Here is a 16,293-nt window from a genome sequence, read left to right on the forward strand (position 1 = left end):
ATCCATGGATTAGGTCTGCCTGTAGTGTTACATTACAGTTGCCTGCATTGCCTTCGCCTGGCATCTTACATTACTGCATCCTGCAGGCACATGGCATATGATGCATTTTATCTGCAGCTGCAGTTATGCTACCTCTGTACTTGGCTGTGCTATTTCGGTTCTTTGCTCTTTGCATTTCTACTACATCCCCTACTATCTTTGCAGTCATATGCCTCCCTTTCCCATTATGCAGGAGTCTGCATGCAGAGTTATCAGCTGCCGGCGTTTGCCCTTCCTGCATTGATTGGTGTTAATTGCTCATTACGGATCCATTTACACTGCTTCGCATTTCCTCGTATTCTCCGCTTTACCTTCCTATATCCGTGGTTGTTGTCGGTGAGGCCGTCACATGACTGGTTTAGGGAGCGTAGTCATCCTCGTGCACATGCATTTGTGCGCATTCTGTACTCTCAGCGCATCTATTTCCTAACACGCCAGTCCTGATGCTGTGATGTGCATTGTACAGCCCAGATTTGCTGACCTCCAATATCCTTCCTCCTACAGTGGCACACCCTCTGTGGTTGACATGTATCTCGTGTAGGCCACTCCTCGGTGTAGTACCGCTCGACGTTTGCTCCATCCTTACGCCGCGCCGTTTTGCGATTCACTATTATCTGCCTCATTTGCATGGAATTGACTACTAATACATGGTTACGGCGCGGACACCGCCACCACTCCTTGACAACCATTGCGCTGGGGTTGCAGCTTTACATACATACTATGGTGTGTGGTGGCTGTGCAGCTGATTTGTGTTCTACTGCTCTTTTAGGACATTGTCATATTATTTCATTGCTTTGCAACTTCTGTGCATATATCCCGGGGGTCTGCTGTTCTTTCTACATACGTGCCATTTATGTCATTTTTTACATTTTGTGCATATTTTCTTTGGACATTCTCGGTGCCTTTCCACATTGGCATATTGCACCTATATGATACCTGACTTTGACAGCCTTCCATTACTCCTCCGGTATGTTTGGGTAAATGTAAACCGTTTTTTTTTTGGTTTACATTGCCGTGCCCTACCTTACGCCTCGCCGCCGTGGATCGCTATTTGCCCTCATTTGCATGGTGCAATACCGCACACAGTGTGTTTTGCATACCTACGCCGGGGGCGGAGACGGTCCAGCGCACGCCGGTAGTGCACGTGGAATTCATTCATACCTGAATCGCTAAGCAGCCATATTTGGCGTTATAACGCCGACGCTATGCTGGCGCCTGGCGCAAGGTTCATGAATCCCGGGGTATGTCTTTTTTTCCAAATCAGATGAGAAGTCATTGGGGTCATCACTAGCGTGCAAACCTTTGAAGTTAAATTTCCTTAAATACAATTGTAGTTCCAGCAGTAACTCAGACAAGTTGGCCGTCTAGGCAGGTGTAAAGGTAAAACCTTTGCTCAGGAGATGCAAGTGTGAATCAGAAAATGTTTTATTACTGAGAATGAACACAGGGCAAGATAAGATAGTTTGCCTTTCAGACTAAATATTGTCAATTATCTCCTGCGGGCATTCCTGGTGCGCATTGGTCTCCCTGTACGCTGGAGTCTCCATTGGCCTCTGCCCCTCCCCGAGTCCTTCTCACAGGTGTCTGTAAATTGTTGGGTGGGCTCCAATGGGCTGGAGATAAAAAAAAAAAACTGTAATTCAGCCGGTTATTGGACTGTGTTAGGGTGGTATGGAGTTCCCCTCTCAGGTTGTAAGGAGATAAGAAGAACTGAAGGGTGTAGTGGCTAGACTGGTTCAACCACATTATTAACTGTATATGGAGCAACATGATGCACAGAAGTAGGTTGAAAAGTTAACTGGCCAGTCTCTTGAGTGTAATTCCGAGAGACGTGTCTGAACCCCCTTCTATCAGCTGTGGACAGGTATGCAACTCCATTCTAGTATTGTTGTAAATCGCAATGCAACTTGCTCCTTTTCCTGTGAATTAGAGTGGCAGTGTGTCACGTTATTCTAGGCGAAATGCCATCAAATAGATGGCGGAAAAAATTAAAGTCACTGTGTTGCAAAATTTTATTGTGGAGTTCATCAACTTCCCCCTTTAATATTTTAACTTATCTTCGTTATGTTTGATTAAAATTCTCAGAGCATTTAATCCTGTATCATTATAAAGTTTAACAAGCTCAGTATAAATTGGTGAATCTTTGGTAGTTCCATTGGGGAATTTAGAAAATCTGATTCCATGGTGTAAGCAAGTATTGAGGAAATGTACATTGACTCCACAGCTGTCACTCCATTCACAGCAGACGGGGGTTCATTAGAATGCAGCAAATTGGAATCATGCAAAAAAGGGTTGTGCTAACCATCAGAGTTAACAAACTGTAGTATAGAGACTCTACTTAGCTGAGTATTCTGTGTAGAGAAATCCTGGTTGTTAGTCGAATTATTAGGCTGGTTCTGACCAGAGACCTGGGTCAGAGGCAGGCTTCTCTGTCTGCCGAGAAATTGACTGCAGTGATCCAAAATGTCCTGTGCGCAGTTCGTGGCATCTGTTAAAGACCGCACTAAATTGGCAAGATGTCCTTCAAGGATGCATCTGCAGTCCTTACAAATGGGTTGTCCTGTCGTCAGGCAGCCCTTCGGTCGGCCGGATTCCAAAGTCTGGGTCTGGCCTCGGCTGATGTCGCACTTCACCCGACGTCATAGCTGCAGTTATTCGGGTATAAAGGTATCAGCCGACGCCATCTTCCCCAGTCTCTCTTGCCGCGTGGCGCCCGAAGCAGAAGCTGTTCGCAAGTGCCGGTCGGTCAGAACCAGAGATTACTACCGAAGACTTCAAAAAACTACGAAGACTTCAAAAAGCTAAGTACCCCGTTGGGGACTCTTTCTTGCCTCAGCCGATGTCAGAAAAAGTGAATAACTGTTTAACTTGTGGGAAACAAATACCTCATAAAGATTTCCACTCTTACTGCTTACCTTGTCTAGGCCCAGACCACGACGTAGCAGCTTGTCTAGCCTGTGCCTCTTTCAACCGGCGGACGCTTAGACGCCGGTCGGAATTTGCTGAACAGTTTTCTCGATTTTGCTTACATTATGCCGTCGGATCCTCCGACTACGCAAATATCGAAAAAACGCAAGGAAAAGGACCGACACTCGCGGTCCGCGGTTTCGGCCGAAACCGCGGTTAAGCCAACCGCGAGAGTCTCGGTTTCGGCTGAAACAGAGTCCACGGTTCTTCCTTCGGCCGAAAGCGTTCCTCCTACCGAGGCCTCATCCAGCATGGTGGAATCTGCTTCTGAAATACCACCCACTCTTGCAGGTTCTCAGGATTTATCTGATACTATCCCTTTGGATATTTCTACTCCTGCACGTGGAGCTGCTAGGCCACCTGCATCCATGTCGATTAAGGCCTTTGCCAGGGCTAAAGCAGCAAAATCTACCAAAACTGTGCCTGCTAAGACCCCCTCTCACAGGCCTAGCTCTAGTTCACGAATGCTTAGTCTTGCAGAGGATCTCATTTCTTTGATCCGGGGATCCCAACCTCACCCAGACAGGGCCTCTCACCCACCTCCAGAGAAGAGGCCTAGAGCAGAGCCCCCTGAGCCAGTTTCTACAGATGACTCCTCTGATGAATCAGATAATTCTAACCCTCCAGAGGGCCCTTTTTCTCCTTATGAAGACTCTGATGCAGAAGAGTCCGTTCCTTCTGCCTCTCCGCCTGAGGAATTTTCCTTTGGGGAAACCTTGCATGCTATGAGGGAACAATTTCAATGGCAGGGCCAGGATTTTACAGACTCTAGGAAAAGGCTTAGAACCTTTCTGCATTTGCCACAGCATAGGCCTTTAGCCATTTCTCCAGTACTTACTGTTGTGGATGATGCATTTAATGATGCTTGTACTGCTCCTGATTCTCTTCCTCCGGCCCCTGCTAAGCCCGATAGGTACTACAGGGTCCCGGACACACATTATCATTTGTATAAGGCTCCTCTTGCAGATCCCGAAACTATCTCCCAGGGACCCAAGGCAGTAGCAGCTACCTCTGCCAAAAACCCCCTCCCCTCTGAAAGGGAATCCAGGGCCTTAGAGAGATGGGGTAAAAAAGTTTACACTTCTGCTACTCTTTCAGCTAGAGCCTTGAACTGTCAATTCCACATGATTCAGTATCAGGAATTTATGTTAGACCAGTTAACTAAAAATCTGTCCTCGGATGAACCATTAGACAAAAAATCTGTTCAGGAAATGGTACACAACATTCAGCAGGTCAGTAATCATTCTCTAAAATGCGGCTATGATGCACTGGAGGCTTCCTTTAGATCAGCCATGACTGGTACAGTGATCAGAAGACATGCATGGTTAAAAGAGCAGTCCTTACCGGACCATGTCAAATCAAAGCTCCTAGATGCTCCCATGGATAAGCTCAATTTGTTTGGCTCCCCTGCACAACAGGTGCTCAAGAAGGTGGAAGAGAAAGCGAAATCTGTCCAGACAGTCAAGGATTTCTTGCAGGTCCAGCCTCCAAGGTTTAGCAGGAACTGGCCTTCCAAGAATTGGTCCTTTCCAGACACCCCCAGAGCTTAGAGAGGCAGGAATAGGCGCTCAAGAGGCAGGGGTCAATCCAGAGGTGCCTACAGGGGACGTCAGTGGCAGGCTAACAACCAGCGAGGTACAGCCACAGATCCAGCCACCACCACAGGACAATCACAGTGACTTGGCTCTGGCACCGCCTACCAGGGAACAACTAGAAGCACCCTTAGGCGGGAAGCTAGCCTTATTTTCAGTAAACTGGAATTACATCACAGGAGACAAATGGATTTTACAGACAATAGACCAAGGTTACAGGTTTCACTTCCATACTCTACCACGGAAGAGAGGAATGCCAAACCTACCTCCAAATCAGAAGACAGAAGTTCTAAAACAAATAACTCACTTACTAAGGATGAGAGCTGTAGAAAGGGTACCATCTATGGAACAAGGGCAAGGATTTTACTCCAGAGACTTCCTGGTACCAAGAAAAGAAAACCAATGGAGACCTATTCTCAACCTGTCTGCTTTAAACACATACCTCATTGTACCAAAATTCAAAATGCTGACCTTACAGCAACTTCTTCCCATGCTGGGCAAGGAGTCTTGGCTGGTAACTCTAGATCTCAAGGAGGCATACCTGCACGTCCCCATAAGACCAAATTGCAGAAGATACCTCAGATTTCTTGCAGGATCAGAGCATTATCAATTCTCAGCATTGCCCTTTGGCTTATCTACTGCGCCCAGAGTGTTCACGAAATGCCTGGCATCAGTAATTGCTCATTGCAGGCTACAGGGAATTCAAATTTACCCTTACCTGGACGACTGCCTGTTACAAGCGGACAACAAAAACAAGCTAACAAAGGACTTGGAAAGGGTCATTCATCTATTGCAAGCCCTGGGATACACAGTCAATATAAAAAAGTCAAGGCTGATACCATCCCAAAGGATAACCTTTTTGGGTGCAGAGCTGGACACATCAAAGCAGATGGCATTCCTAACAGTAGAAAAACAGGAGCAACTCCCTCTCTACTTCATGGCATTAACAAAGCAGAACCAGCTAACAGCAAGAAAAGTCCTGCAAGCCTTGGGTTACATGGCATCCTGCATAATATTGCTTCCACATGCCAGACTACACATGAGAAAACTACAGTGGTACCTGAGGAATTTATGGTCTCAGCACAAGCACAGCCTAGAAACCCAAATTCCAATAATTCCATGCCTGAAACAAGAATTCCAATGGTGGGCTCAGGCCTGTCAATCAAACAAAGGGCTGCCCTTCCACAGCACTCAACCAAGCCAGACCATCACAACGGACGCCTCAGACCTCGGTTGGGGGGCGCACATGCTGGACAAGTGCATACAAGGCTTATGGACTCCAGACCAGCTGCACCTACACATAAATCAAAAAGAGATGCTGGCAGTAAAACTGGCAATCCAGACATTCAGACCATTCCTTCAACAGGGTCAACTGTTGATAAGGACGGACAACACCACAGTTACGTGGTACATCAACAAGCAGGGATGCACACATTCATACCCTCTATGCCGGATGGCAATGGACCTATGGAACGTGGCCCTGAGCTTCAACATTCAGTTACAAGCAATTTTTGTGCCAGGAAAAGAAAATATTCTAGCAGACATCCTAAGCAGAACTACCTCGGATGCCCACGAATGGATGCTGCATCCGGACATCTTCAAAACCATTACAGGAAAATGGGGACTACCAGAAATAGACTTATTTGCATCCCCACACAATCACCAACTGAAGAAATTCTGCACGAGGACGTACCACCCCCTTGCTTGGAAAGTGGACTCCCTATCTTTCAGTTGGAAAAACCTGACAGCATATGCATTCCCACCTCTTCCTTTGATGCACAAGGTGCTACTGAAGATCAAAGAAGACCGTCCAAGGATCATCCTGATAGCTCCAGACTGGCCAAGACAACATTGGTACCCATTACTGAGGAGTATGTCTCGGGAACAAACATGGCCTCTGCCCCTAGTTCCCTTACTGCTAACACAGAACAACTTCAAAACCCTGCATCCAAGCCTGAAAACACTGCAGCTGGCTGCCTGGAACATTGCTTAAGAACAAATAATCCAGTATTATCTCAAAGGGTTAAAGACATTATCTTGGAGGCTCGCAGACCCTCAACAAGAAAAAATTATTCAGCAAAATGGAAAAGATATCTTATTTGGAGTACTGCAAAAGGAGAAAATGTGTCACTGGTGAGCATAGCTAACATCCTGGAATACTTGGCAGAGCTCTTCCACAATGGCCTGTCCTATTCTTCCATTAAGATTCATGCATCAGCAATTTCAGCAGAATACAACTTGGATCCTCCAGTCTTCTCACATCCTCTACTCAGGCAGTTTCTGAGAGGAATTAAAAATGTAAAACCACCAAGAAAGCCACCATTGCCGGCATGGGACTTGAACTTTGTGCTAGAAAAATTGACACTACCTCCTTTCGAGCCAGCAGCAACAGCAGAATTACAGTACTTATCATGGAAAACTGCTTTCCTGCTTGCAATCACTTCAGCACGAAGGGTTTCTGAACTACAGGCATTAATGGCAGTACAGCCCTTCCTGATTTTCCATCAAGATAGTGTCCATGAGAACTAATCCTACTTTTATGCCAAAGGTGGTCTCCAGGGTATCTTTGAACCAAGCTATCCACCTGCCTACATTCTTCCCCAACCCACAGAACAGGGGAGAAAGACTGCTGCATACCTTGGATGTACATAGACAATTACGCTACTACCTGGACAGGACCAAGAATAATAGAAAAACTGACCAGCTGCTGGTAGCATATGCAACAGGAATGGAAGAAAAAGCAATTTCGAAACAGACAATCTCTAAGTGGATAGGAAATTGCATTAGATTTTGTTACTCTTACCATGGAAAGAAAACTCCAGAAGACATCAGACCTCACTCTACAAGGGCTACAGCCACTACCACAGCCTTTTTACGAGGAGTGGCTACCAAAGACATTTTAGAGGCTGCTACTTGGAGCTCCGTGCATACATTTGCCAAGCATTATAATTTACCCTTATACTCCAGATCCCGAGCAGGTTTTGCCACTGCTGTTTTGCAAGGGATCTTAACTACACCATAATCTAATTACTCCTCCTCCCCCAGTTTGGCTATGGTATTCTACCCATTTGTAAGGACTGCAGATGCATCCTTGAAGGACATAGTACAGTTTTGTACCTACCATAAATGTAGATGTCCGATAGGCATGCATCTGCAGTCAGGATTACCCTCCCTCCTTCCCTCTGAGGTACTCCTAGGGTATTTACCCCTCTTTTAGCTAGCTGGGGAATCTATTATGGTGTATTTGTTTGTATATATGTATATACATGTTTATTTTTATTTTGCTCTCTCTTATTTGGAAACTTTTGCAATTATCCAAATTTGCCTTCCTAGAGGGCACCTGGCATCTGGGGCAAGAAACACTGAGGAAGATGGCGTCGGCTGATACCTTTATACCCGAATAACTGCAGCTATGACGTCGGGTGAAGTGCGACATCAGCCGAGGCCAGACCCAGACTTTGGAATCCGGCCGACCGAAGGGCTGCCTGACGACAGGACAACCCATTTGTAAGGACTGCAGATGCATGCCTATCAGACGTCTACATTTATGGTAGGTACAAAACTGTACTTTCAGCAGGTAGCGTATGCAATGTTAAATCCAGTAAAGCTTCGCTACTAGAGCCTGGTTCTCCACTCGCTTCATTCTCCATAGTACTGAATCGGAAGGTAATCAATGATAAAGAACCAAAATGAGCAAACAAACAAACTTATGACTGCAAAAACTTCTACAGTACCACAAGAAATAAAAAATGAGGCAGAACAGATGTTTAGAGCTTTTGTTCCTTTAATGTTGAACAGAAATTCATCAGAGAATAGTAAAATAAATGTGATAACACAGTGGAATATACAAATTCAGTAATTTGAGCTTTCAGCGATTTGGTCAGGGTGAATTCAAATTCAGTGAAACAAAGTAGACACACACACACGCATATATATATATATGAAACTCTGGGATCAGTGCACTGCAGAGTAAGGGGAACATGTCAAGGTTGAGTCTAGATTTCGTATATATAACTTTGGAATTGGTGTACTTCAGAAAGGGGAGGGGAGCAATGCAGGAGTGGCACCCACATATTTAGCATATATGTATATGTAAATATATATATGTATATATAAAACTTTGGGTTCGGTTTATTTCAGAATAAGGGGAACACACCATGGTGCGTCACTCTCAGATTTAGTGTGTATATAAATGTGTGTGTGTGTGTGTGTGTATATATATATATATATATATATATATATATATATATATATATATATACTTAATGCACATGCACACACCTCTGGGATCAGTGTACTTCTGAGTAAGGACAGCATGCTGGGCACAGTACCCCCTTATTTAGTATGTATATGTTCCCCACTGTGTATGTTTAGGCTTGCTTTTGCAAGGGTCATGGTTCACATTTGTCAAACTGTATAAAGGAACCCAAACAGAGATCATCAGTTGAGTCTTTATTATAAGCTACCATGGCTGCTCAAAGTCCTTCACACTGCATTTTAGAAGGAATTACTTCACAGAGGTATTAGTTAACTTTTAGAAATATTGTACAGTTCCTTGCAGTGGATCATCCCAAAGTTAGTTGACTTAAATGAGGGCATCTCAGGGCAGCTATAGATGAGATGGTGACCAGACCAGGAAACTGCCTTCATTTGCAAATGTAAGGTAATTACACTGTTGAAAGACTCTAGCCCAGAGAATGGACTTTTTTGGTGGTAACACGGGTAGTCGTCTGAACAAAACCAAGTGTTTAGCTTTTAATATAATCTGGAGGAATTGTTTGAAAGTAAATGCTTTTTTTCATCCACAAAGTTATTAGTCTCTGAGAATGAGCCAGCTTTTTAACTCATTACTGAAGCAACAATAAAATCCTTAAACCTTTCTAATAAACCTACAAACTTCCTAGATGCTCTAGACAGAAATGTGTTTGCAAGTTATTCTCTCACTCATGATGTATACAGAGGGGTTGAACAAACTAGAGGGAATCTAAACCACATCATGCAGAGATCTAAAAGCAAGTGGTATATTCCCTCATTCAGTTACATGCCCTGCCTTGGGCACCAAATATCTGAGACTCCTTTAGGTATGGCAAAGCTTCTGTTTGAAACACACAGGGCAGTACCATGCAACAAGCTAGAAACTGTGACTGGTTTGCTGTGGATTTAATTCACATTAGTCAGTACTCATGTGGTTTGCTGTGGATATAACTCACCACATTAGTTAGCACCCATTTCAAGAAAAACAGAGTGACTGTCTTGCTGCTCAGTCTAATGTGTAAAGCAAACGAGCTGGATACCTGCAGGAGAGAAGGGAGATACCTTACTTAAAGCTGGATTTGCTCCAGGGTGGCATGCCTCTTGACTGCTATGATTTAGGCATCACATTGTGATCCTGGCCCTCCTATTTAACCTTGTTCCTCCTAGATTTTTTTTCTTAATATTAGACCTATTAAATAAACAATCAAACAGCCTATAGAAAGATTCCCTGCACTAAGTCTATGTGATCTGACATGTAAATGTCTCTTAGTGTGAAAAATTAAGAAAGTGCTCATCTTTCTGACACTTTGCTATGATTTTTAAAGATCATTTCTATGAACTGTAATGCTCACAGGATGAGAAGTCCATGAGGTTTTACTCTGACATGCTCTGAAGGAGTTAATTTTGGTTGTCCTACTCTTTAAGTACAATGGAGACTCACTCAGTGTAATTTTGGCTACTGTTCCCTTTGGATCCCCAAACTTGTACAGTTGTGAATTAAATTACAATAATAATAATACACGTTTGTTTCATAGGTAGGCCCACTGGACAAATGGTCCCTTTTCAGGGATGACCTGGGAGCAATGTCTGGTTAAGTGGCTTTCTCATTGTCACAGAGTAGGCAAATAAGGGTAGAGGTTCATAGGTGTATACTAAGCAAATAACCACTAGCACCCTTATAAGTCTTAGTGGTCATTAGCTATAACCCAAAAGTGATTGAGATTTTCATCTATTAGCTCTGATACCGTTTGTTTTGAGGGTGTGGGAATCAAACCCTGTACCACAGGATCTACAGCTCACAGTCTTAACGTTCTGTACCAACTGCCAGATGTATATAGTGATTCTGGATTCTGAGATGTGGTAAAGTGCCACAATGCATGTTATAGTAAAAAAGAAAACAATTACAGTAAAATTGGAGTGCACACAGGACTTGAACAGTGTTGTAAAAAGTAATGAGATAAAGTAACTGAAGGACAACATAGATTATATAATATCATTGTTCAAAATTATAATGGGGAATTATAAAGGAACTGAAGTAAAAAGGAGAGAGAGTAGCCATGATGAAGCTGCCTTTTGATGTTTCAGTCTTCATTTTAGATAAAAGGAATTACTTTTTCATTAAGAGGCAGAGAGGGTTGCTGACAAAATGAATGGAATGCTGGAGTAGTTGATGCTCAATTAAATTACTGATTTGTTTAAAAAGGGATGAGGTAATTGGGGCGAGGAGAGGGTAGGAGGGAAGGGGTGTCGTGGGTATACGTGTAATATAGAAGACTCTTGGGGAGAGGGATAGATAGGGACTTTCGATGTAGGTGTATGTCTAATATATATATCACAGCAGAACTTGATGACTGCTGCATTTTTCAGTCTGCAGAAATGCACAGGCTAGAAAGATCCAAAGCCATGTGACAGAATAGTGCCTGAAATGATTTTGAGTGTCACTGTTTTTTGTTGCCCATTTTATGCTATATCATGGTTACTGTTCTGCCCCAGTTGCATTTTTCCTTATCTTTTTGACCAGCCATATCTGCTCACTGTAGTGCATCTGTCTGTCTGTCTTTCTTCGTTTTGCATAAATGGGAATGCTGGACGTATTGGTACATTCTCAGCTTCTGCAGGTAGTGTTCCTCACTTTACATAAGTTTGTATATATAGAGAGTGGATGAATCATGTGTTCACCCATTCAGCACTTTCAGACATTTGTTTCACCTTTGCAGGCTCATAATAAACAATACTCCACACATAAAATGGTTCAGTTTTACCTGTAATTTATAAAATAACTTGGAACTTTATATAAAATTGAAAATTATTTCATATCCTGTAAACAGTTACAGTACTAACAAGGAAGGTTGAAGTGATGAAAATTAATTTATTATATAAAAGGAAACATAATTATTTTATACATAAAATGTATTGAGCTGCAAAGACACTGACAGTAAAACCCAATAAACTTGTTTTTGAAGAGATGAAACTTTTTCTGAGTATGTTGGGGAGCAATGAAATACATTTTACTACTGTAAACCAGATTAATTATTGACTTGAATTCAAGCAAAATTGTATGCGGAGAGTACAAAGCCCCATCTCCCCCTTGCTGTGGTGAGTTGCCACATAGTTGATGAAAGTGAATTCCTTCAGATTCAATGACTTTGAGGTGGTGATTTGAAATTTTAGGTCGGGATTCAATGACGAGCACTTCACAGCTGCATATAGCTATAGATTTCACGAATCCTGTAGTGTCACATGATCCACAGCTGCTTTGATATAAGGACTCGCATAGTGCGATAACAAAACAGTGCGTGTAGGAAACTAGTTGAACTGCATTAGAGGGGACTTGTTTGTATGCAGGCTCATTTTAGGAAAAATGTTATGAAAGAGCACATGACTGGCATAGTCAGGGTCACAGAAAATAACAAAAAGGGATCAGATAGTTGGATGGGCATCCACAGCTTCAACCTTGATATGAATGGTCTTTTGCTTCTTAAAAAGGGAGGTATGGTTTAAGTTGCATATAAGCAGACACTGAGCTTTCTGTGATTTCTATGATTTACACATGCCCAAGTACACACTAAGGTATGTCATGGCTGTCATTTACATAGTAACAGACAGACCAAACAGATCCAGCACAGCAAAGTGCCACTGTTGTTCATAATGTAAATAGGGAGAGAAAAAGCAAGAAAAGGGAGAAAAACACACAAGGGTGATCATAAGGAATAACTGGATGGGGGAGAAGAATGGTACTCTTTGTGGGAAAGGCTCTCATTTTTCATATACAAAGAGGAAGGTAGCTTTGAAAGGTGGTAAAGAATGGTTGCAGGAGGGCCATAAGGAAAAGGGAAAGTTGGACATGCACACAAATATAAAATACAAACAAGTAGGGGAAGTATTGACACAAAAGGTGGGGGGGGCAATAGTTGATGGACACTTACATGATGGTGATGGGGAAGATAGGATTATAAACAAGGTATGGGGAGTGATGTGCAGGTTGATTACATGGCTGATGCCAAACCAGCACAGAGGCCAAACCACACACACACAAACACACAGTACTCAAATGCATAGCTGACAGTGAGTGCAAGCGTTGCCTCTGTCAGCATGATGATCAGCGCCTACTGGTCATGTGACTCAAGCGCCTACTGGTCATGTGACTCAACCAGCCATGCCAGAAGCCACTCCGTGTTTGTGATACTAGTGTCTAACTGGCAAATCTCAGACCTCCCAAGCCTCTGTCCACTACCCAGGAAGGGAGCAGTGGCTTCCCTTTCAGCAATTGGATGGAGAAGGTCCCCTGTAGTAGAGTGGGTGATGCTAGTGTTTTCAGTAGTACACAAACTGCCCACTAGATGAGATGCTAATGTTTTCAGTGATGCCAGAACTGGTCCCTAGAATCGGTGATGCTAGTGTTTTCTGTAATAGCTGCACTGCTCCTTAGAGTGGGTGATGCTAGTGTTTTCTGTGATGCCTGCATTTCTCACTAGAGTGGGTGATGCTAGTGCTTTCAGTGATGCCTCCACTGCTCACTAGAGTGGGTGATGCTGGGGTTTTCAGTAATGCATGCACTGCTCAGTAGAGTAGCTGATGCTAGTGCTTTCAGTGATTCCAGCTCAGTTCACTAGTATGGCTATTTTCAGTAATGGCACTTACCCCACTAACTAGAGTGGGTGATGCTAGTGTTTTCTGTGATGCCAGCACTCCTTACTAGTATGGAGGATGTTACTGTGATGTCAGTACTAGTGATTTGAGTGGGTTATGCTAGTATTTTCAGTGATGCCTGCTTTGCTCACTAGAGAAGGTAATGGTAGAGTTGTCAGTGATTCCAGAACTGCTTACTAGAGTGGGTGATGATGTTTTCAGTGATATCTGCACAGCTCAATACAGTAGATGATGCTAGAGTTTTCATTGATACCTGCTCTGCTCAATAGAGTGAGTGATGCTAGTGTTTTCAGTGATGCCTGCACTGCTCAATAAAGTAAGTGATGCTGTTTTTTTCGTTGATGCCTGCACTGGTCACTAAAGTCAGTGATGCTAGTTTTTCATTGATACCTGCACTGCTCACTAAAGTGAGTGATGCCAGTTTTTTAATTGATGCCATCTCTGCTCACTAGCATGGGTGATGCTGCTGTTTTCTGTGAATTTAGTACTACTGACTAAAATGGGTGATGCTTGTGCTTTCATTGATGCCTGCACTCCTTACTAGAATATGTGATGGTAGTGCTGTCAGTGATTCCAGAACTGCTCACTAGACTGGGTGATACTGGTGTTATCACTAATGCTTGCACTGCTCAGTAAAATGGATGATACAAGTGTTTTGAGTAAGGACTGCACTGCTGAGATTGGATTATGCTAGCATTTTCTATGATTCCTGCACTGCTTAGTAGAGTGGGTGCTGCTACTGTTTCAGTGATACCTGCACTATTCCACACAATAGGCGATGCCAGTCTTTTCAGTGATACTTGACTGCTCACTAGAGTGGGCAATGCTAGTGTTTTTAGTGATGCCAGCACTGCTCACTAGAGTGGGTGATGCTAGTGGTTTCAATGATACCACCACTGCTCAGTAGCGTGGGTGAAGCTAGAATTTTCAGTGATGCCTGAACTACCCACTTGAATGGGTGATGCTAGAATTTTCAGTGATAACTGCACTGTATACTGCAGTTTGTGATGCCAGTGTTTTAGTGATGCCACCACTGCTCACTAGAATGGGTGATATTAGTGTTTTCAGTGATAGCTGCCCTGCTCAAGTCAGTGGGTGATGCTAGAGTCTTCAGTGATGCCTGCAGTGCTCACTCTAGTGGGTAATGCTGGTGTTTTCAGTGATGCCTACACTGCTCACTATCTTTGATGCTAGTGTTTACAGTCACTGTTCACTAGACTGTGTGATGCTAGTATTTGCAGTGACATGTGCACTGCTGAGTAGAATGGATGATCTGTTTTCAGTGATACCTGCACTGCTCAATAGAGTGAGTGATGCTAGTGTTTTCACTAATGTCTGCATGGGTCCCTGGAGTGTTATGTTAGTGTTTTTCAGTGATGCCTGCTCTACTCACTAGTGTTGAAGATGCTGGTGTTTACAGAAAACAGTAGCATCGGCCATGCTAGTGAGCAGACCTGGCAACTGAAATGCCAGCACTCCTCACTAGCATGGTGTTTTCTGTGATGTCAGCGCTACTCACTAAAATGGATGATGGTGATGTTCATTGTGTTATACTGCTGCAATCATCACACTTGGGTTATCCTGCCGTCAGGCGGTCCCACAGTCGGCCGAATCCCAAAATCTTGGTCCGGCGTCGGTTGTCGTCGCTTCTTCCCTGACGTCAGTGTGACAGGGGTATAAAAGAGGCAGCCGACACCATTTTCTTCAGTCTTTCTTGCAGCGCGGTGCCTGAAGCAGAAGCAGTTCGCAAGTGCCGGTCGGCTAGCTCCTGAGTTTTTCGAATCGAATTTCAGCCCGAAGTCTTCTCTAAAGCTAAGTACCCCGTTGGGGAAACTTTTCTTGCCTCAGACCGATGTCAGACAAAGTTAATAATTGCATTTCTTGTTGGAAGCAAATACCTTATAAGGATTTTCATTCTTATTGTATTCCTTGCCTAGGCCCAGACCACGACGTCTCTGGTTGTCGGTTTTGTGCTAGGTTCAATAAACGTACAATCAAGCGTCGGGCAGATTTCGCCCAACATTATTTTGGCAGAAAATTTAACTATAGCATGTCGGAGCAACCGACATCAGCAATGACTAAAAAACGCAAGGATAAGGACAGGCAACCAAGGCCAAGACCAGATATGGAGGCCTCAGCAAGGCCTACCACCGGTTCTCCGGTATTCAGCGAGGTGCCTACGCAGCCCCTGACTACTGCTGATTTAGAAATTCTGACAGCCTCCCAGACCGAATCAGCTGGGCCTCAGGAGCCAGTTCCATCTCACCCCTCGGACGCCAACCCTGACGGTGATCCCAAGATTTTGAACAGGCCTTCGGTTTCTGAAGGTGTTTTCAAACCGACAGCTATTTCTATTAAGTCGTACGCTAAACTTAAAAACCCCTTAAAAGTAGGAAACTGGGTCCACAGACCCCCCACAGGCCCCTATGCCTAAAAAACAGATGCTCAAGATGGCTGAGGATTTAATTACCCTTATCAGAGGTTCACAACCCCCTCCTGACAAAAGGCCTAGACTGGAGGAAAATTGTCCTTCCTCTGACCAAGCATCCATTTCCTCCGCTAACTCTGAGGACCAGGATTATTCCTTCTCTCCTTATGAAGACAGATGCTGAAGAGTCCATTCCCTCTGTCTCCCCCCTGAAGACTACTCTTTTGGAGAAACTTTACACACCATGAGGGAACACTTCCACTGGGAAGGCCAAGATTACTCTGACTCTAAGAAAAGACTCTGTGAGTTGTTTCTTCTTCTTCCACAGCATAGACCCCTTGCAATTCCTCCAGTTTTAGACAT

At 43.8% G+C, this 16,293-nt stretch overlaps 1 protein-coding gene across 2 annotated transcripts in view; it reads left to right on the forward strand.

Annotated features, from left to right (window-relative positions):
• Nucleotides 1-16,293, forward strand: part of TMEM107 (transmembrane protein 107) — a gene marked incomplete at its 5' end in the record, with an annotated part of 310,992 nt that overhangs the window by 138,830 nt on the left and 155,869 nt on the right. The window contains 1 exon segment of one of the 2 annotated variants that reach the window (XM_044077281.1): nt 11,374-11,470. Within the exon segment in view, the coding sequence (XP_043933216.1) occupies nt 11,374-11,470 (97 nt within the window). 2 annotated transcript variants of the gene reach the window in all.

Source organism: Protopterus annectens, chromosome 7.part0, assembly GCF_019279795.1.
Source record: "Protopterus annectens isolate FY-2018-M chromosome 7.part0, PAN1.0, whole genome shotgun sequence".
Taxonomy (NCBI): Eukaryota; Metazoa; Chordata; order Ceratodontiformes; family Protopteridae; genus Protopterus; species Protopterus annectens.